The sequence below is a fragment of the Carettochelys insculpta genome, chromosome 3, assembly GCF_033958435.1.
Source record: "Carettochelys insculpta isolate YL-2023 chromosome 3, ASM3395843v1, whole genome shotgun sequence".
Taxonomy (NCBI): domain Eukaryota; kingdom Metazoa; phylum Chordata; order Testudines; family Carettochelyidae; genus Carettochelys; species Carettochelys insculpta.
In genome coordinates, this window is record NC_134139.1 from 31,594,484 (window position 1) to 31,616,918 (window position 22,435).

General features: G+C 45.2%; 1 protein-coding gene across 1 annotated transcript in view; it reads left to right on the plus strand.

Moving 5' to 3' along the window:
• Positions 1–1,509: 1,509 nt before the first annotated feature.
• The window catches only part of KCNH1 (potassium voltage-gated channel subfamily H member 1), a 290,356-nt gene continuing 269,430 nt past the window's right edge, over positions 1,510–22,435 (plus strand). Inside the window, exon 1 of the mRNA XM_074988513.1 lies at positions 1,510–1,588. Within this exon, the coding sequence (XP_074844614.1) occupies positions 1,510–1,588 (79 nt within the window). The remainder of the gene's footprint in view (positions 1,589–22,435) is intronic.

The window sequence follows — 22,435 nt, forward strand, 5'->3', positions numbered from 1 at the left end:
GAGATGACAAACATAAAATTCCACAATGCTACCTTCAATGGCGTGATTCTTTATCATGGAGAGTGTGTGAGTGAGAGAGAGACTGGGGTGTGTCCTATATACACAAGGAAGCAGAGTCTGAGGGGACTGCACTTTGAAGGCATTGTAGATAGTAAGAGTCAACAGCATTAGAAACAAGTAGCATTGTAGATAGTAAGAGTCAACAGCATTAGAAACAAGACATGTATCTTTTTCTCTCAATTTTCTTTCAGACAGCTGAGTATGCCTTTGGTCCCGTTTATCACTAGAATGGTAAAGCTAGGAGAATAGTTTAATCCATTAAAGAGAGATCTTTACAGATGTTTCAAAGAGTTTGATCTATCAAAGCTCACACTATTTAAGTATCTCTTCAGTCTAACTGAGCTGATATTTAGTCACATAATATAAGCCATCCTTTTAAAATAATTTTAGGAATGAAAACCCAGCATGATTACTAAATGGAGAGGGTGGGGGGAAGACTCCTCAGCTGCTCTACTAAATGGGTGTAGGTTTGAGTTCAGCTGAGGATCACCTGGCCTTGTGACTATTCTGAAAATCACCCTGTGATATCTCAAATTGGGCATCCAGCCTAGAATTAGTCCTTAGCTTCCAGACCTTAGTTTCTCCAGCTGTAAAAGGGGATAGCAACTCTCAGTTCCCTCGGAGGTTTGTTGAGGGGCTGAGCGTTCCCAAAGCTATTGATGTCGCACTTTGGTCCAATTTCCCCTCTGCGATTGTGTGTGCCTGGTGGAGGTGAGCAATAAGGCTGTATTTATTACTGAGCTCCGGTGGGGGAGCAGAGAGGGTTACCGGCCATTGTTTGGTGTGGTAGTCAGTCCTTGTTACTCTTCCTGACCCCCGCGGTTGATTCCCCGCCTTATGGGGGCCTTATAATGCTGTAACGCCGGAGGGTGGCTCTGTGCCCAGTTTTACCAGGCAGTGTGGCTGCTCCTGCCCTCTACCGTGGCAGACTAGATTCATGCCCTAGGTCGGACTTCTTGCCTCTGCTCTCCCCCATTCAAAGCAAATTCAGGCGAATTTGTGATTTAAGCGCCTGACGTCCCATCACTTTCACCCCCAGCTCTGCTGGGACCTGGGGCTGAAGGGCCGCCCTAGCAATGCCGGTGGGAAACCCCCCTTCCCCTTACGCGGCTCTTTGCCGCCCAAGGGCGGCCGGCGCCGTATTGCGGCGCGTCCAGGCGAGGGCGCTGCAGCACAGGCGTTGGCCGCCTCCTCCGGCCGCCTGCAGAGCTCGGGCACAGCATCGCTTGGGCGTCGCTGAGATCGCGCTCGGCAGAGGGCGCTGCCGGGCCAGGCGGGGGCAGAGCCCAGCCGGCGCCGCAGGGATGGATGCGGTGTGGGCGGCAGTCGGTAGACGCTGATGCTGCAAAGCCGGGGAGCATGAGGCGCTGCGAGCGGCAGGAGCGCGGAGCGAGAGCGCTTAGCTCCGCGCAGCCCTGAGCGAAGCCTGGCCGCTAGACTCCCGCAGAGATGACCATGGCTGGGGGCCGGCGGGGGCTGGTGGCGCCCCAGAACACCTTCCTGGAGAACATCGTGCGAAGGTCTAACGGTGAGGGGAGCACCGGGCACCGGGACGGGAACGCCCGGGCGGATCCGCCCCGCCCCGCTGCGGACGTGCGGGGGCAAGGGCAGAGAAAACGCCCTAGGTCCCTGCCGCGCGGGCACCTCCTGCCAAAGTGCTGCCGAAAGTAGCGGGAGAGTCCGGCCAGACCGCCCCGGGGGAGGGGGAGGAAGCCCAGGCGCTCGGGTGGCTTGATCCAGGGATCGCTCTGCAGGAGAGCGGCGGGGGCGGGAGGTTGGGGAGGCTCGCGCCTGCTGTCCCAATGGGGAGCCCTCCTCACTCACTCGGCCACCCATCGCCCGCCCCGCCGCGCGCCGCTGGGGCTGCGCCTGGACCTCGCCGCGAGCCGCTCCCGCGCCGGCGGTGGTGCCCCTTGCGCGGGGTCCGCATCCCTCCTGTCCACTGCGCCGAGGTGCTGCTCCAGGGCCGGGGAACCAGCGTGTCTGTCTCGGCAGAGCCCGCTAGCGTTGGGCAATCGGCGACTGCCGTAGTTTTAATTTGCGCTCCGGGGAGAGAGCTCTGTGCTGTTGGCTTAGTTCGCCTCTGGCTCTTGGTGGCTACCAGGTGCTGCTGGAATCACAGAGATGAGCCGTGGGTCGGTTTAAACGAAGGATACAGCAAAGAGCCCGTTATGTGTCTGTAAGGATAGAGGCGAGTTTCTTAACGCACTCGCCTTACACACAGCAATGTATGCAGCATAGCTCCTCTGCCAGCCATGCACCACACTGCTCTGTTGGATCAGTGTAGCCCTCTGTCACTTCTCCAGTAGTAATGGGGGGAATAGGAGTTAGGCTGTCTATGGGTTGGCCATTGAAAATGTCACAGCTCTTCTAGAGCCAAACCTCAAAACCATCACCTCTACTCTGGGCCTGATTCTGCCGAAATTACTCACTCAAGTGGTTTACACTCACCCAAGGAATGTCAGGGGTGTCAAGGAAATACAGGGGATGTAGGAGATCGGTTGACTCCCAGGGGAATTCGTTTGGTCTAAGAAATTCCTTTTGAATAACTAAATGATGCAGAAATTCAAGACGGTCTCTAAGGGGTGGGGTGGGGGGGAAGAAAGGACAAAAAAAAGAAAGAAAAGCTTCAGTCATCTTGAAAGATAAGGGAGGTGTGTCTTACTGAGTTGAAATTAAGTTTGTCTTTTAAGTAGAGAAAATCGTATCAGCAATTTTGTGAGGCAACAGGTGTATTCCCCCCACCCCCAGACAACAGTAGTCAAAACATTGGTGCAAGGGGAAATGTGGAGAATTGCACAACTCCATGTGAATGTTATTTATGTGAGCTGGGTCTTACTAAAAGGCTGTTACCTCCAAAAGGCATCAATCATGCTAACTTTACACACAATACTTAACTAAGAACATGTATGTCTGCAGGATCTTGCCCTAAGTTCTGTCAATTTTTAACTCTCCTTCATTTCACTGGAGATATTAAATAGTAACAAAGAGGAAGCTGTGCCAGTCTATACACCATCAAAACAAAATGCAGTCAAGTAGCACTTTAAAGACTAGCAAAATGGGAAAGCTCACCTAATAAACCATTTTGCTAGTCTTTAAAGTGCTACCTGACTGCTTTTTGTGGAGATATTAAGCAATTTAAGGGCTTGATAAATAAGTTGGATTGTAGAATCAGGTCCCACACCAAGAAAACACAATTAATGAATTACAGTATTTTAAAAAAACCAACTACATTATAGTAAAGCAAAGAAAGGCAATTCCACATTTGCTGTATGGCTGGAACTTGGATGACTTTGTTTATCTAAAAAAAAAAAAACCAATCAACCAAATGAAAAAAAACCCTGGAGGCTCTTGTTGAAGCAGCAGCCTTTGGGAATGCCTGAGTGAGAAGAATCTGGGTATTAGGCATGCCTCTTCCCTCATAGCTGTGACACTCTAAATAGGTAGCTTTCCACCGCTCTCTAGAGAAATGTTTGATTACTGTATTCTTAGAACAACAACAACAAAAATTACCCATCCTTATTGAATATCCTGTTTTAAACCAAACTCTTCTGGCTCGTGATGAAATAGAACCAATAATCTTCCCACTTTAATTACTTAAACATTAGCCTAGAGACTGTCTTGGGTCTTTGAATAATTACATCATTAGAAAAGTCAATTTCATTTTATTCAGCAGAATAAATGAGTCATCTGCTTGAACATATGGTCAGTTTTCCATCCCTACAACTTCACAATCAATTGAAGCAGTGTCAAAATTTACCTGTTGACACTATTATTTGTGTATCACTATGACTGAGCAAGGTAGTTCATGGGACAAATAGACAGGTCCCTGCTCTCAGGTGTGCATTAGTCCCTGAGGGCTGTAATACTATTAGACTAATAGCAGGAGTGGAAGGCACATAGCTGCACCACACGAAGGACTTGAGGAAGAATTTGACTCAAATTACAGTCCCTTCCCTTGCTCTAAAGAGTGTGTAACTTAGTGCAGTCTTTTTCCCACCCGGTGCTGGCTCAGCTATGCCAGTGGGTTTAAGGGAGGCATGGAGAGTCCAGGCTCCTCCCATTTCCTCTTCCACTGTACCTTTTTCTGACCCCCTTGAAGGCGAGTATAGATTTGTGTGCCTCTTACTCCAAAGCTATGAGGCAGCAGGAGCTAAAGTGAGTATAAAGAAAGTTAAGGGTTTGCTATTTCTTTATTCCCCTGCTTTGTCACATTTGGCTGGGTCACAAGCTTACTGACAAGAAATAAATACAAAATGATGGGATTTGCCATTGAAATGTGGGGAGTTTTATCAAACTCCTACTTAGCTGGCAGCTCAGAGCAGGTTACACACTGCCTTCAACTATTGAGTGGATAAACATACACAAGTGTGTGCTCTTGGGAATCTGTTTTCCCACTCAAATGTGGAGGACTTAGCATTGATGTTAGTTCTATGGCTAATTGTGATGTCTACAGACCTTGCTGTGAAGGGGTGTAGAGTAGATCTCACTGTTTATATCAGAGATACAAACAAATTGAGGACCACATTTGTACTCTCTTTAGAGACACATAGAAGCTAGCTACCTAAAGAGACTAGATAGCAGTAATAAAGCAATTATCTGCAACCATTTATTGGGAATAATAATCAAAATAGAAAACTAATTATGTCATTTCACCAGGAGTTTAAAATGTAATTCTATTTGCAGTATTTCATATGAGATGTAAGGCTTAAAAGCTGATGTGTCTCCATTGCCAAATATAGCTCAGAAAGGGAATATGTGTGCTTTGAATAACTAGTGGTTTTACTGCACAAGTGTGTTTGGGTCTTTTCATTCTTTCTTAGTACAGTAAAATTCCTTTAATCTGGCCTCTGGTGGTCTGGAAATCCTGAAGGTTTGGCAATGGCAAAAATAGTCCCGTTTAAAGAGATAATCTGGCAAAATTTGATGGTCTGGCATACAGGAATCCCCCGCTTTATGTGGCTTCACATTGTGCTGGGCTCTCGGCCTGCCCAGCTTTCCACAGCTGCCAGCAGCTACATTGGCTAAAAGCCCCTTCCCCCTCTATCCCTTTTAAAAAATAAGTGGGGACACCTTTTGGAGTCCCAGATACGGGACGGTTCTGCCCAGTATGGGCTGGTTGGTCACCCTATGAAGCTGCAAGAGTGCGGGGGTGGTGAAGAAGCTGCAGGAGTGAGGGGGTGGTGAAACTGAGAAGTGCAAGGTGGTGAAGAAGCTACAGAAGCGTGGGGTGGTGGCGTCCAATAGTCTGGAAAATTTGGTAACCTGGCACCTGTCCAATCCTAGATGTGCCGGATTAAAGGAATTTTACTGTATTTTACTCATCTATAATGTGTCTTCTAGAGGAAGAGTGTCACTCCCAGGTGCAGTGATTTAGGGATTGGGAGTTTGAACGTCTCCCCACCCTCACACGTGCCTTCCCTGAGTTGCCACCGCAGATGCAGGAGAGAGAGCTGTTCTGTAGTTCATTGCTGTCTCCCCAGCCCTGCATAGGAGAGGACTGAGACAGGCAGGGAAGGGAAGAAGACTCCTTGTTTCCCTACATGTCACCCAGCGGGCTGAGTCAGAATGAAGGGGATATTAACATTTAAATAGCTGCAGTAAACTACTTCCCTCATAGTGGAGAAAGGAGGATCCCTCCCTGAGTTGATCCTGGGATATTGTAGGCATGCACCACCCCATACATATGTTGTTTACAATTCTGCTTGTGAGCAGCTTGTCTTATGTTTAGTATTTTAAAATAGTGCTTGTGAATGCAAGCTATTGATAGTTAGGGAAATGTGCATAGGATTTAGGCTTGGTAAACAAAATTGGTTGGGGTTTTGCTTTGTTTGTTTTGGTTTTGAGGAAGTAAAAAGCCAAAAAAAAAAGGGGGATCCAGAGCAACCCTTGGGGTAGAAAATTGCCTATACTGTAAAATAGTTCAGTATAGAAGGACAAACTAGGCTGCTAATGGATATTACTATTGTCATATTCATGTTGTTCCTGAGACATCACACTATTCCCATGGTATACAACTTGCTACAATGGTATCACAGTTATCATCTTGGTCTGCAGCCAATGTACTTCATTCAAATGATGCAGTATGTTCCAGGGAATTAATTTTTATAAAATGATATGTTAATGCTTTATCAAGAATCTAGTGAAAAATCCTTTAAGATTACAGAATTATAGACCTAAATTTTGCTATCCTTACTGTGGCAAAATTCTCATCAAGGTTAGAGGGAGTTTTGCATTATAAAAGCTACAGAGTCAAGCCTTATAGTTCACACTATTGAATTTCAGTAGAGTGCAGACACGTATGCTAAATATTAACAATAAAGTAAGGAAATATAATTGTGCCTTGGAGACATGTTCAGATTATGACATAGCTAAACAAAATATTAAATAAGAGATCTGTTCTAAATCTCACTTTAGATCATACAACCCTAAGGCCAGTGAGAGCCGCTAGGGGTTTCAACCTTTGAGTTACTTGTATTATGCAAACAAAGATTGGCAATGACCTTGAGCTAAAACTAATGATAACATATTGAAATACGGCAATCTATTTTTATGCTAACAGATGCTGGTGTACCTACCTGAGTGTAAAAATTAAGCTCCAATATGCATGGATTTACCTATATATAGAAATAATATTTTACAAAGTATTTTGAGAAGTCTGTGTACAGTAATATGGTGCTATATAATACAGTAAATAAAAGTTGCATCAAATACTCATTTGTTTTCTTTTGTATAACAATTTTGCTTCAAATATGTATAGAACAAATTTAACAATTTTTATACATCTCTTATTGCCTAAACATTATCTTACATAACAATTTTTATGCAAGGTAATGCTTAGGCCTGTGGTGTACAATACGTTTGCCACTCGCCACATGTGGTGAACAGGACAGCATGGTGTGGCAATTCCAGGCTCCAGAGCCGTATGCTGTTCTTGGAGCCACTAAATACAGCTCCTCAGAGTCACACATGTGGAGTGCCCTCTGTCCACCCCGCGTATGCACCCCACCGCTTGGTGGGACAAGCACGTGGCAACAGCAGCCCCTCACATGGGCTTGTGCAGACATGGCTCCTACGGCCCCTGGCATGGGTGGCCATGGATCCTGTGGCCCCCAGCATGGGAGATGAGGGGGCTGGGGGTGCCAGTCTCTGGGGGGAGGAAAGGGCATTGTTAGAGCTGGGGGAGGCTGAGGGTGCCTGGCTCTTGGGGAGGCCATTGATGGAGCATGGGGGTTCTGCTAGGGACCCTGTCTGGGGGAAGGCATTTATTTAGAGCTGGGGGTGGGGGGGGCTGTGGTGAATACGGAAGGATGTCAACCACAAGGGTGGCAATCCTTGAATTACTACTGGACACCACTCATTTAGGCAATAACATAGATGTATCTTGTTTTTGAAAAGGATGTACCAAAATTTTATGTATAAAGTTTCAGGCTTTTGGTTCTACCTAATTACCCTTTGAGCCAAAAGTACCTCAAACTGAGGCCTAGCACAATCAGCTTTTAGTTGTGGTCTTGAGGCACTACTGTAATGCCAATAATATAAATAAGTCATGTAATACTGAGAGGGGGCTGCTCTAATGGGAGTAGCTTAGAGCTGCCCAGGCATTGCTCTAAGACCTAGAGAAGGATCTTTCTTTCCCCCTGGTTCTGGGACTGCTGGGGAGATTGAATGTGGCTTTTGGGCCCCCTGTCCTTGCTCACTGTACCTGTAGGACAAGGCCCAGATCCTCAGCTCCCACATACCAAGATTTCCCACTGTCATCACTGGTTTTAAGAGGGTCAGCTTTATAAAAATCAGTTATGTGTTTGTTTTTTCCAATGGGGGTGTTTTATGTGTTTTTAATATTAGGTATTAAACAATGTTTTAAAAACACATATATTCATGCACAGGTAACTTTTTCTCCAAAGCAGGCTGTTAAATCTTCTTTGTGGTCAGATAACATTAATTTGGGTCAGGCAATTAGTCCAATTAATAGAGAGAATGAGACACTGAGAAGTTTTTGGCAGTGGTGCTGGAACAATTTTTGGGGAGGGGATGCTGAGTTGCTCATGCCGACTCTCCCAGACTGGTCAAATCGCATGCTGTTCATGGCAATGTGTATGATCAGGAAGGTCTGGGAGAGCTGGAAACCCTACTTGTCTTACTGTCCCCAGGGTAGAGCCACAGCTGGGGCTACTGCTGAGTCTCATGGTGAGGCCACAAGCAGAACCCCAGCCTGGTGGCAGGACCCTGAGCTGCTGTGGAGCCTCCAAGGCCAGTGGTCTGGACTAGTGGGCTGTGGAGCCCACGAGGGCAGGGCCTGTGGGCTACAGGACCCCTGAGTGCTGGTGCAGACTACGAGGATGGCGTAAAGTGGCAAATTCAGTGGGGTCAGCAGGACCCTACAGGAGCTACTTGGAGGCCAGGACTTGGGGCTTGTGTAGCCAGTGGTGGGTTGGCAGAAGAGCCGGCCCTTGGGTTCAGAGAAGCTGGGTGAAAAACCTGGAAGTATTGCAGCCCCCTCTTCCCATCCCTACTTCCCATGCCTATAATATTTGGTCTACACAGACTTTTTTGAGCTAAAATGTAGCCAAGCAGGAGAAAATAGCATGATTGTGGATAGTCTCTCTTAGATTCACAGGTAAAGGAGACCCTTCCCATATGGATCTCTCCAGTCCTGTGCTGAAGTCACTGGGTCACTTCTGAGGCATCAATTTCCCCCTTCCCATGCTCCTCAGGACCTCGGAGAGGATGCTGTGCAGGTCTAGGATGTCTGTGGAGGAACTGGGGCAGAGCTTGGATGGAGGATGACAGAGGTGGGGCCAGGGACAAGCATTTTGTGTCCTCCAGGAAAATTCCCTGGAAAAAAGAATACAGGTTAGGGCTCCTATCTCTTCCAGGGTGCCCACTTCCCATTACCAGGCCAACGAGAAGAGTCCCTAGTAGCACTGCTTTAATGGAGCCAAGGGTGGGGGGTGGGTAGGAGCTGAAAGAATTGCTGGGCCCCTGGGCAAGGTCTGAGGGGGGCAGTTGTGCACTCCCAGAAGGGCTGGGGCCTGGGGCAGTGGTGGAAAAAGTACCCAAAAGTCACTTGAGTAAATACTGCTACTTTTGAAAAAAATGGAGCTAAGTACAAATGAAAGTATACTTCTGGAAAACTACTTGGCTATGTCTATACTTGCGCTGTTTTTCGAAGGGAGCGTTGTAATCGGGATGATGGGAGATCACTAATGAAGTGCTGCACTGAATATGCAGCACTTCATTGGGCTAATTCTCTCCTGCGGCAACTTCGAAGTGTCAGACTTTGAAGTGCCAGTATGCCACGTAGCTGCAGGGAGTAAAGGGGAGTTCTTGGGGGAGTAGAGGCACTCCGAAGTAGCACGGGCACTTCAAAATTGCTGCAGGGGAGAATTAGCCTAATAAAGTGTTGCAGATGCATCGCAGCACTGCATTAGTAATCTCCCATCAGCCTGATTACCAAGTGTAGACATAGCCCTTGAGTAAAAGTGCGAGCATGTTGTAGCTTAATTGTAGTCAAGTATCCAGGAGTTAAAAAGTAGCTGTCCTATGATAATCTGTGGTTAACCACGAGTTAGCATAGGCAACCGTTATTTTTCACGTATATTTAATGTATACATAAATGTATATGTGTACCCACATGTGCATACACACACATTCGTGTGTGTACATATCATAAAACATTAGAACTGGAAGTGACCTCAAGAGGTCATCCAGTCCCCTGCCCTCGCAATAGGACCAAGCACCATCTATATCATCCCTGTTGAATATTTATCCAACCTGCTCTTAAATATCTACAATAATGAAGACTCTATAACCACCATAGGCAATTTATTCTTATACTTGTACTTTAATTTTATTCCCCCCCTCCCCTCCTGTACTTTCTAGCTGATTCATCAGTTATTTCATTTTTTCTATCTTTCTGTTAAATGAAAATGGAGATGAAGGGAATTTGTCAGAATTTTCCAGACCTGAAGAAGTGGGTCTGCCCCACAAAAGCTCATCGCCTAATAAATTATTTTGTTAGTCTTTAAAGTGCTACAGGATGGCGTTTTTGTTTCATTTAAACAAAGTCAGCATCAGCATGGCTGATTTACTACCCATTAATTAAAGACAAATGCATAAAACTGACACTACTTAAGGACCCATTTCTGCAAGTCTGTGTGGACAAGATTCCATCCAATGAGAGATTTTGCTTGGGCAGGGTCTTTAGGATTGGCCTAGTGGCTCTGATTAAAAGTATTTAAGCATGTGAGTCGGCCCTCTGGGGCTTCACCAGAACTTCTCAGCTGCTAAAAATAAGACTATGTTTCAGTACCTTGCTGAATGAAGGCCGATGTCATGAAACAATGGGTTTTCCCTTTACCTTGCCAGGTTTCAAGTGGAAAAAAATAATTAAATTGGGAGCAGTACAAACCAAGAGTTAGTAACATAACTAACTTCTATAGTACGCTAATGCTGTCTCAGTTTTGCCCAATGTAGTACTAATGCTTTTCCTTGCTGGTTATTACTAAGCTAAGAGTGTCTATTTTTTATAGTATTTGGAAATGTATGACCTGATCTAGTAAGAAAAAAGAATAAAATGTAAGGATGGTGGATATACTTTCTAAAAGTAACGTTCTGTAAGTCCCAAAGTTTCCACCGTAGTAATTCAACTCTTCAATCCATTTCTATATTAAATCCTAGAATAAGATCATAAAATAAATCTTAATGAAACCTGTTTGCTAGAGAATTTAATGGATTTTTGTAATATATATAGTTAAGACCCTGTATAAAATTAGGTATGGTCAAATGTTTTTAAAGCTCTCGATGGCTGAATATGTCAGTAAATCAATTGAAAATAACAAGGAGTCCCATGGCACCCTAAAGATTTATGCCGAAATAAATCTGCTTGGCTACAGTTACATTACAGCGATCTGTTGACAGAAGTCACTGTCAGAAGAGATTTTCCAAGAAAACTTCTGTCAACAAAGTGCCGCCACACACAGAACCAATCGTAAGAGCACTCTGCTCTGTTGACAGAGCGTCTGGACTGCCCAGATGCTCTCTCTACAAAACAGATACCTGGAAGCACAGCAGACAGGGCTGCCCATTGTTCTGGGTGCCCTGTCTGTTGAGAGAAGGCCCCGCAGAGCGTTCACACAGCTTTTTTGTTGACAGAACCTGCCTACAAAAGGTACTCTTCCTTGCCTGGGAGAGGCAGAAGGTTTTCGGCAAGAAACTGTTGACAAATCCCATTTTGTGTGTGGACGCCCCACTAGTTTTGTCGACAAAACCAGGGTTTTACCGGCACAAATCGCTAGTGTAACCATAGCTTTTGTTTTTTGAGGTGTCACAGGATTCCTTGTTGCTTTTGCAGATACAGGCTAATATGGCTATACCTCTGAGTAAATTGTCTATTTTAAACTATCCAAATATCCATAAAACTAATGTTTGCCCAAAACTAATGTATGCCCATAAAACTAATATACACTTTTTAAGAACAGAAAGAGAAAAAAACAATTAAATGATGTCTAATTGTTAAACATTGTCTTTGTTAATCCAAATAGTACATTAATGGTTTGTGCAACTGTGTGTAGGGTGAAGTTTTAACATTAATTTTGACTAACTTTAATTTTGGAAATTTACTTCATTCTAGATGCTATAGTTTCTTTAACATTTTTTTTTTTTAAAACAACACCTTTCAGTTTGGACATTATCTTACAGACATACAGGTAGAGAATTATACTATGAACTATAAACACTTGACAGCTTTGGTGCATTCTGTCCATTTCAACCAATACTTCTCTATTGTTCTGTACCAATGTTTTTTAATTTACAAAGAGGGAAAAGTCTTGCCAAAAGTGTTTTTTTCCCCCTTAAAAAAGGCTATTGTGTAGACTTGATTTGATATTTGACTGTTTTTCTGAAGGCATGTAATCATCAAAAGTACAAGTACAAGTGCTATTGCTGTTGGTGGGATGTATTGCTCTTTGCCATTGAAACTCTTCTGGTGGTAGAGGGCTATTGTGAAATGTTTACTGTAGCAATGTAAAATAATAAATGTTGGCATGGAACTATTAATCACTGTGAAGTGCTGGCTGAGAGTAGCTTTCGTTTTCTCTGATTGTTCAAATGGGGATATTTGGAGTTGTTTTAGTTACTGTCTTCTTTGTTTTTTGTGCAAAGTATGATAAAAAATGTCTTCTGTGATTCTTTATTCAGGCTTTCTCTATTCCGTACTCTGTGTGCAAATAGCAGGCTTAGAATGCAGCACTGAAATGTGTGCACTGCACCAAAGCTTTGCTCATGCCCTAGCAATGAAACCTTAAAACTCTTTTTGTCTCATTAAAGTGTGTATTATGTTAACACAATATATGTGTGCAAATGGCCATATTTAGGATTTTGTAATATGTAGTTTTGAACCGTAGAAATAGTCTGTAACTGAAAATAGCCCGAGGCATAAAATTGAAGACTTAGGGTATGTCTGCACTTACAGGAAGATCAACATGCTGTTGCTCAGTTTAGCACGCCTAGTGTGGATGTGCTAAATTGAACTGTCACGGCAATGCCATTGACCGTGGGACTCCTGGTAGTCATGAGGAGTAAGGGAAATTGACAGGAGAGTTCCTACCATTGACCTCCTGCTGTGTGGACAGTGGCAAAAATCAGTTTTAGATAAGTTGACTCCAGCTATGCAGTTCTCGTAACTGGAGCTGCATATCTAAAATCAATTTTACCTCCTACTATAGAGCGGGCCTTACATTATACCAGCCATAGATTTCAGTATTTAGCACAGAAGAACCAGGTTAATAGGGGAAATCAGGGAAAATGTTACTTAATATGATTAAATATCAACCCGTCCCCATCTAATAAATAAGTCCAGTAGATATTGAGTCGTCATATGCATTCATGCAACTCCGTTGACTTCAGTGGAGAAGCATGGATGTGAGAATAACACGTTATCCCATTGGCTTTACTCTGATACATCAGTACGTAGACAGCAATATAAGTTGCTAACCTGCATTTGAATAAATAATATTTTATTGAGGGCCCAGTACAGGACAGGTTGAACCACTCTAGTCTGGCACCCTCAGGACCTGAGGGGTGTTGAACAAGAGAATTTGCCAGATCACGGGAGGTCAATATGGTCTACCAGCATTACCAGCACTTCCACTGTTTGTTGGACTCTTAAATGGCGTCTATGACTAAATTACCGCTAAATAATAGCACAGAACCCTGCGAGCTAGGATTGGTAGGACAATGGGAAATTTGGCCACATTCATGCTAGATGGTTGTCTGGGTAACTAAAATCATGCTGGATTATGGATGTTGTTGGAAGAGAGACTGCTGGTCTAGAGAGGTTAAACCTGTACTACTTATTCAGGCAAAAACTGTGTAGTCAGTAGCTGTGTCCCCTCTGATCTGAACCTAAGGTTTACGCCCTAAGCCACCTGTGCTCACAGATGTAGTTATATATGTTCTTGGAGTTCTTTTCAGAAAATTAATTTCCTTACCAAATTTTCTTGATGTTGGGCCTTATTCTGCCTTTGATGGACCTATCCTCCATGAACTAATCTAACTCTTTTTGTTAACCCAGTTATGCTTTGGTCTCCATGCCATCCCAAAAGATGTGGCATCCTGCTATTGGCTGTGACGTGCCATCTCTGTAGTTCAACACTCAGATAACTAATGTAGCATACGCTAAGTGCTTTGTCTGGAGCTAGGACAAGAAACTGCTGCTGATGTCAGTGAAGAGAATTACTCTTTTATCTGAAAAGTTGAGGTCCATGCTTTTAGCACTGGACATCTGGGTTCAGAGTCTACTGAAGGCCTATGAAGAGTTATCATAACAGCATGGGACATAATAAAAGTCAGGTGACCACAGAGTGGTTACCTGTAGTCTCAAGTCCCAGTCCTGCATAGCTACCCACCCAAGGTGCTCTTAATCAGGGAAATAGTTCTATTGATTTCAAGGTGCTATAGATCTTCACTGGATGACTTCTAATGGATCTGCTCAGCAGAGTAACCATGCATCTCTTTGGTTAGAATTTATAAGTTCCGTTGCCAAATAAGGAGGAGACTGAGTCTGTTCTCTTGTTACATCTCCGAGAGCTTTGTGCCTTATGGATCCAGGATGTTCCAGACTGTGTATGGCTTGTAGTTCAACGCAGAATCCCCAGAGTGCTTCCAGTTCCATCCTTTTGTGGATCACAAGGGGGAACCGTTAGAGGTCTTACAGCATGTGCTGTGTCAGTGGCATTTTTGCCCTGCCAGCTGCTGCTGCTGCTGCTGCTGCTGCACAGCCCTCTCTGGCACTGCAGTGATGTGTAGAGAATGCTATGTGGCCAAATTAACATTGTGATAACACCTGGGCCTGATTTACCAATATATTTTGCAGCATTTCCCCCATGCAGAACATCCCTAAACATAACTTAAGTTGCCAGTGGAGGATTCTTTGTCATACCCTTTTGCCTCCCCTCCTGGTAATTGGCATACGTGTAGCTGGGAAAACCCTTTGTCCAGCTGCAGAAATGGTTCCAGTAGGGAGCTGGCAGAAATGAGCCACTCTAATCTACACTGTGGATCGGATTGGTGCCCAGCCAGCTCCAGGACTTGGCGTGGGGGCAGGGCAGGGTGGCTTGGGAGCAGAGCACGTTTGCTGTCCTGCTGAGTACTCCTCAACCAGACTGAAGAATTGGGGTCCTGACCTCTTGGGATTTGAACATTTCATTTAATAAACCTTGTGATACATCTGAGCTAGGGCTGTGTGTGATGTGTGTCCTTCACTGCATACTCACATGTGGAAATGGTGCCCCAAATCCATATAACGGGTAAATCTTGCCCCTGGGAGCAGTCCAAAGAACCAGTCTAGGAGATCCCCTTGGGTGGTGAGAGAGGAAGCCTCACAAAGAGCTGTCCCTCAGCCCCTACTGTAATCTCAGGGGTTCAGCAGCTCCTGTGCATATTTTTACACCCCTTCTATGAAGAGATGTGACATATGTTTTCATCTAATCATATCCTTCTTATTGCCTATTCTTTTCCTGGCCTCACGCTCCCCTTGGAAGTTCCTAAAGATCTGTAATGTGGTGTATGGGGGTCCACCAGGAAGTCCCTCTTTCCTGTCAGATGGCAACACCACAGCAGTTCCACTGCCTCCAGGACCTGTGCCCCTTGCTGACAGGAAGGCAAGGCTTGCCTCCGTATATGATGTATGTCGTCTTAGGTGAAGGAGAGAGTGCTTAGCTGATTACCAGCTCTTTCAAAGCAGTGTCTTGTCAGAGGCCTCTCAGAAACATAAAGTCAAATCACTACAACTGAGTACTGAATGTATAGCATTGGTGCTGTTAGAAGGGCTGTGCTCAGCTGCCTAGGGGCTGTTGATTAGAAGATAATGTGCAGGGTAGGGCCCAAAAATGGAATCCTGCAATCCTTTGAAAATGCAGCTGAGACTTTACATGCATGGAGGGCCAGACAGAGCAGGCCCCAAATTGCCACGAGCCCATTTTGTGGCAGGTGGGATGTGGAGAGGAGGGTTGTACAACTGAAGACAGAGTAACTTATATTCTTCTGAGTGCTGCCCCTTTGGGTGCTCTGAGCTAGGCGTCAGGGCGTCCTTGCACCGATAATTGGAACTTTTTCCTGGCAGTGCCTGGCCACGTTGCATATGCACATTTATCTTGTGGTGTGGTTGGTGCCTGTTTCTCACACACACAACTTGGCTCCCCTCAGTCCCTTCTCTACCGTTCTCAGCAGCAGATGGAGCCCTTGGAGTGCTGACTTCTTCACTCTGAAAATCAAGCGTACAACTTAAAACCAGTTATTTCCTTCACCTAACCATAATCCTAACTTCCTTATTTATTTTTTTTTCCTTTAAACCCCTGAATGTCCCTTCCTGGGGTTACAATCCCCTTCAACAGCGCTCATCCTGCTGAGCTCTCCTGGTTTCAAGAAGTGTGACGCTTGTCAGATTCCATGCCAGTCTTTGATGGACACGCCTCCAGTGTCTGGTGCCTTGGGGAAGACCATATTCCCTGAAAGTGCTCGCACTGTAAGAATCTTAAGGTGAGAGCTATGTGCAACAGAGAACTCTACTTCAAAATGATACTTCTCATGATACAACCTACTGAAGAGAACTCCTTCCATGGGCTCGCATAAGACTGCTGGCAGAGACAAGGTTCAAATTTTCCTAGTTCCAGGAAGCAAGCTTCTTACTCTCCTAACCAGGACTCTCCCAAGAGAAGAGCATCCCTGGTGAGATCCCTGTCCTCTAGGCTGAGCTCCTTGAGAGTCGAGACATTGAGGCACCACGTACTTCTGGTACAACGACCACCAGTAAGACAGAGCAGCAACATACAACAGTCATCGCTGATGTATTTCCTCCACCATATGGATATGAAGATTAAGTTGGGACCACAATACCCACTCCTTGGCATGGACCATTCACCAACCCACAGAGAGGACCACTTACCTCTCTGTGCTGCCCTCTTCCTCACTCACAGCAAAACAGGAGCTAGGGAGAATGGTGGCAGGTTCCCATCTCAGCACTCCTTGCCCACTCAAAAAAGACCTCCCTGGGAACCTAGCCATACAAAGATTGCGCAGGGGTTCTGGTGCAACCCTGATATGGACAATCATGGTCATACTCACTGTTACCTTACCCCAGGCATGGGCCACCATAGGATGCCTGGGCAAGCTATTGACACCACTACACAGCTCCATCCACATCAGCCAGATGGGTAATCAGATCCCCTCCCCCTCAGACCACCAAAATAGTTTCTGACATAGGGGATGAAGAACTCCATCAGGACAAGCAGATGGACTGCACCAAGAATGAGGAGGTGTCCCTAGCCAACAATTCTTCTTCACCAGATGAAGCAGTCATACCACCTACACCAACAGCAGCAGATGATCTAAAACAGTTCCAAGAACTGTTCAAGCATGCCATGGCACAGGAAATCACACCACAGGAAAAACAGCACAAACTGGTGCAGATCCTCCAGCCATCTGTCACAACCAAGACCACTCTCCCAATAGTTGAGGTGATCATGTTACCTGTAAAGGCAGTCTGGCAAACACCCAATTCTGCATACTCTATTAATAAACAGGCAGTCAGGAAATACTTTGTTCCAGCTAAGGACATGGACTTCCTTTTTTCTCACCCACAGCCAAACTCCCTTGTGGTTGATGCTGTGCACCACCGACCAAAACAGCCACAATTCTGGTCTACCCTCCCAGAATAAAGACTGCAAATGTCGCGATCTGTTCAAACATAAAATATATTCATTGGCCACCCTCCAATTCCAGATTGCCAACTGTTCAGTGATCCTAGTGAATTATGACCATTTTAATTACGGCACACTGCAGGGCCTGCTTGACCGCCTGCTAAAAGAGAAACACCCATAACTGCAAGCCATCATTCAAGAGGGCTAAACAATAGCATGAACTGGCCTCCAAGTGACCATGTATATTGCAGACATAGCAGCTCAAACCACTGCTGCAGTGATTGTCATACACAGAGCATCACAACCACAGGCTTCCAGGATCCCTAAAGAACTACATATGAAGGTGGAAGACCTTCCCGTCAATGGGACACATCTGTTTGAAAAACTTCATGTGTTTTTATGCATACCATGAAAGACTCCCCAGCCACAATGCATGCCCTGGGCATCTATACCCCACCATACAGGAGATACCACTACACACCATACCAGAGATCTCGCAACACTTCATTCAGCAGGCAGCACTAATGCCCTTTTGACCAACGGGTAAAACGGCATTCCCAGAGGTGCAGAACATCACACGCGCACGCTAAAACAACTCAGTACTCTACTTTGCAACTACAGTTTTGAAAATTTGGCTGAGGGTCTGAATGACCTCTCCCTAGTATCAGAAACAACCACCTCTCCCAGCCATGTATTTGGCCATTGCTTCCACCCATTTTACAACCCATGGGCCAATATGACTTCAGACCACTGGGTATTAGAGATCATGCATTCTGGTTACTCTATTCCCCTTTATCTTCCTTCCCTGTCCCTCATCAGAGACCCCTCTCACAAGCACCTCTTACAACTAGAAGTATATCACCTCCCTCATACAGGTGTTGTGGAGGCAGTTCCAACCCCATACCATGGGAGGGGATTTTACTCCAACTACATTTTGTCTCTCTCAAAAAAAAAAAAAAAAAAAAAACCAAAACAACAACAACAAAACCCCAGAGGCTGGAGACTGGTTCCAGGTTTCAGAAAGCACACAAATTTGTATGCAGCCACAGATTCAAGAAGGTCACCCTCACTACAGTTATACCAGAACTGGACAGGGGTGACTGGTTTTCAGAGCCTCAACCTTCAAGACACATGCTTCCATATCACAATCCATCCTGCGCACAGATGCTTCCTCAGGTTAATGGTAGGTCTTCAACACTGCCAGTATCAGGTGCTACCATTTGGTCTTTCCACTGCCTCCTGAGTCTTCTCAAAGACACTCACAGTGGTGGTGGCACACCTTAGATGACATGGTGTCATATTTCTCTATGTCGACAATAGCCACCTCCAGGGCACCACACAGCATGAGACTAATTCTGCACACAACTGTGGGCCTCCTCCAATGCCTTGGCCTCCAGATCAACACACACAAGTTGCAAAAACACAGGAGTTCCCAGGAGAACTCCTAGATCGCGCACAAACCACAGGAGTACTTCCCCAGCATAGATTAGATATACTCATAGCCAGTGCTTTTCTTTTTTTTAGTTTTTCCTGGTGCCAGTACTTGCCAGGCTGAGTACTGGCACCCTCCTTTTTGTTTTGTTTTGTTTTTGTAAAGGCACTGCTCCTAACTACAGTTACACACAGCCCCTATGCTATGGCAAGAACTTGCCTCTAAATCTTAGGACATATTGTAGCTGACATATGTGGCAAAACATGCCGGATTTCACAGGCGCTGCCTTCAGAGTTGGCTCATTACAGAATATACACCTGCCTGTCACAGCCTGAGCAAGAGATTCATGCTTCCATCTCATGTATTCACTTCTCTGCACTGGTGGACACAACCTGGGAACTTGCTGATGGGCATCACCTTCCATCTGGATCTTCTGGGGTGCGTTATTACCACAAATGCCTCCTTTATGGCTTGGGACACTCACCTAGATCACCAAACCATCCAAGGCAAATGGTCCTCACAAAAGTCCCAGCTGCACACCAACCTCCTAGAATGCTATGCAGTGCAGAATACATGCCAGCCCTTCCTATCATTAATACAGAACGATATGGATTCTCAGAGACAATGGTGTATGCATGTTCTACATCAAATGGTGGCGAGGGTGGGGAGGGAATGAAGTCTTATTCCCTGTGCATGGAAGCCCTCAAACTATGGAATTGTATCTGCCAAACATAATTCCAACTGCATCCTATCTCCCAGGGTCCCAAGATACCGTGGCCGACAACTTCAGCTACCACTTCTGAGAGCAACATGAATGGGAGATCGATCCCACTGTGCTTGAGTTGATATTCCACAAATGGGGGTACACTCAGCTCAACCTCTTCGGAACTCAAAAGAATTGCAAATGTTGACAATTCTGTTCCAGAGTGGGATTCAAAGCAGGGTAACTGGGTGTTGTTTTTCTTAATTACGTGGAACACAACACTCCTCTGTTCCTTCCTATACATACCTCTCCTCCCACAAGTCATACAAAAGCTTTTCACAGCCCAGGCATACATTATCCTCATCACACTGACATGGCCTAGATAGACCTAGTTTCCTTACCTAAGTGATTCACATTGTGTGATCCACACACACCATCCTGTCGACTGTATCTCCTATCACAACCCCAGGGCCTCATAGTTTACCTGAATCCAGTGACTCTCTGACTCCAAGCTTAGCTGCTCCATGGTTCCAACTTGGAGAATAAACCTTTTCTGACAGAGTAAAACAAATATTACTAAATAGTTATTTTACCATAATAAGACGCTTACTTGCATAAGTCTAAAAGATTCTCCCTATGGTGCCATCAACACCAACTGTCTCCTACCACAGTGCCCCTCTCTACAATACTCGACTACATGTTCAGCTCTCGCAGAATCAAGCCTATCCCTGGGTTCCCTTAAAGTTCACCTAGTGACTGTCACAGTCTTACATGAACTGATAGATGGCTCATCCATCTCTTCACTCCCACTCTCCAAGCATTTTTTTCTGGGTATCCAAAAATGTGTCCCAAAGCGTGGAACCCTATGCCACCTTGGGACCTTTTAAACACGTCCTAAAGATCCTTGCAAGAACTCCACTCAAACCCTTAGCCTTGTGCTCCCTTCTCTACATGTCCATGAAGGTGGCATTCCTGTAGTGATCATGGCAGCCAGATGGGTGGGAGAAATGGAAACCCTTATGGTGAGCCCTCCTTACACTGTCTGCACAGATGATGGAATCCCATTACACCCACACCTGAATCTGTTGCCAAAAGAAGCTTCCACTTTCCACATCAATGAGCCCATACATTTACCTGCATTTTTTCCTTGTCTATATTAGGATGCTCATGAAGCATCCCTCCACATGCTCAATGTCAGATGGGCCATTGTCTTGTACTTCAAAAGGACTAAATCTTTCTGCAAATCCACAAGACTACCTCCATAGCAGAATGATGAAAAGGCACAGCAATCTCTTCCCAAGAACTCTCTAAATGGATCCCCCCAAATATACACCTGCTACACAGAACAATAAATACCTCCCACAGGCAGTCACAGTGCATTCCATCTGAGCTGTGGCATCTTTGATGACATTCTTTAAGATGTCTCATTAACAGATATATGCAGAGCTGCAACTTGGTCACCTAAACGCACCTTTGCAAACCATTATGCTACCACAAGCAGCCCCATTTCTACTGTCAGTCTTGCTGTTTTCTCTTCCATGTCTTGGTCATGATACCAAAGTCTGCTGTCTGTGCAGAGGATAGTGCTCCACAGATACCTAGACTAGACCACCTACTGGGACAGCACTCAGAGAAGTTCCTCACTTCATGCAGTACTGACGGGTCTTCAGGATGTGTCCCTGTGGGTGCTCCACTATCCACCCTCCTCCCCTCTACTTTGCAGTTCACCTACTGACTTCTGAGGTAGAAAAGGAACAGAGGGGGCTGTGTCACGCATGAGAAGTGGAAGCCAGTAGCACCATGAGATGATCAGTATGCATGTGCAGTGAGGGAAGGCACTGCTAGGAAATAATGCATGAGAATGCACTGACATCTAGAATGGAGCACCCAGAGAGGCGCACGTCTTGAAAAAACATCATTACTGCACGAGGTGAGTAACTTTTTCTGTGATGCTCCATTCCTTTCTGTGAGGATGAAATCTATTTGCTCATGGCCTGTGTATGGGAAGACGAAAGAGTTTGGTCAGACAGAACCCCTCTCTCAATTGAATGGGCAGGATGCTGGGGTGCTGCTGTCCCCTGTTGCTGCCTGCACCATGCTTTCTTCACACTGCATTGACATGGGCAAATATTGAGTAACTCTGCGTGCAGTCTGCTTTTAGCTCTCCTCCTGCACCCCATATCTTCAGCCAGTGCACAGCTGACCTTCCTCATGCATGCGGGCCTCCAAGTGCTCATTGCATGTCCACAGCCCCACGGTTGGGTACTCTGGGGTTTCTGTGATGTGCAGGCTTTGTGTGGGCTCTTCACTGACAGATCTCTTGCCTGGTGAATGCAAATGGAGTGGGACAAAAGAACTGGCTGAGGAAAGGAAGGATCATCCAGTGGTTCTGGTGCTGACCTAGTACTTAGTCCAACAGGTTCATTTCCCAGTGCACCACTGTCTTCCTGAATGACCTTGAGCAAGTCACTTAGCTCCCCATCTGCAAAATGAGCATTGTGAGTTTGAAGCACTCATGTGACAATAATGGTGGTAGTGGGGTGGGGTGAGCACGCAAATACTTAAGATAGAGAAAAAGTCAGGTCCTCTAGTTATAGAATTTATCTGGAGTCCAGTTTTGTGCTCAGATGCATGGGGAGAGCCACCCTATAAACTAATAGGAGCCCTGTACACAGCCCTGAGAATAGAATGTCCTTTTTGGAAAGGGGAAATGATACTCATTTTAGTTTGACTGGGCAAAGTCATCAAAATCATCGATGTTGGGACAGAACATAACCTGAAATTCATATTTGCATATTGCACTGCTGCTTCTTATGTTTCCTCATGAATTTTTAATAAATGTATCCTGATAAGATGCAGTATTCACAGTTTAAAAAAAAATGCTCAAAAGTACTTTGATTCAGCATGACTCATAGTAAGGGGTAAAGTACATGTATTGCTTGTGGAACAAGCTGCTTTGACTAAGAAAAAAACAGGTATTTAAAATGGCTATGGGAAACAAAGCAATTAAAATGTTCTGCATATATATTACCAGCATAT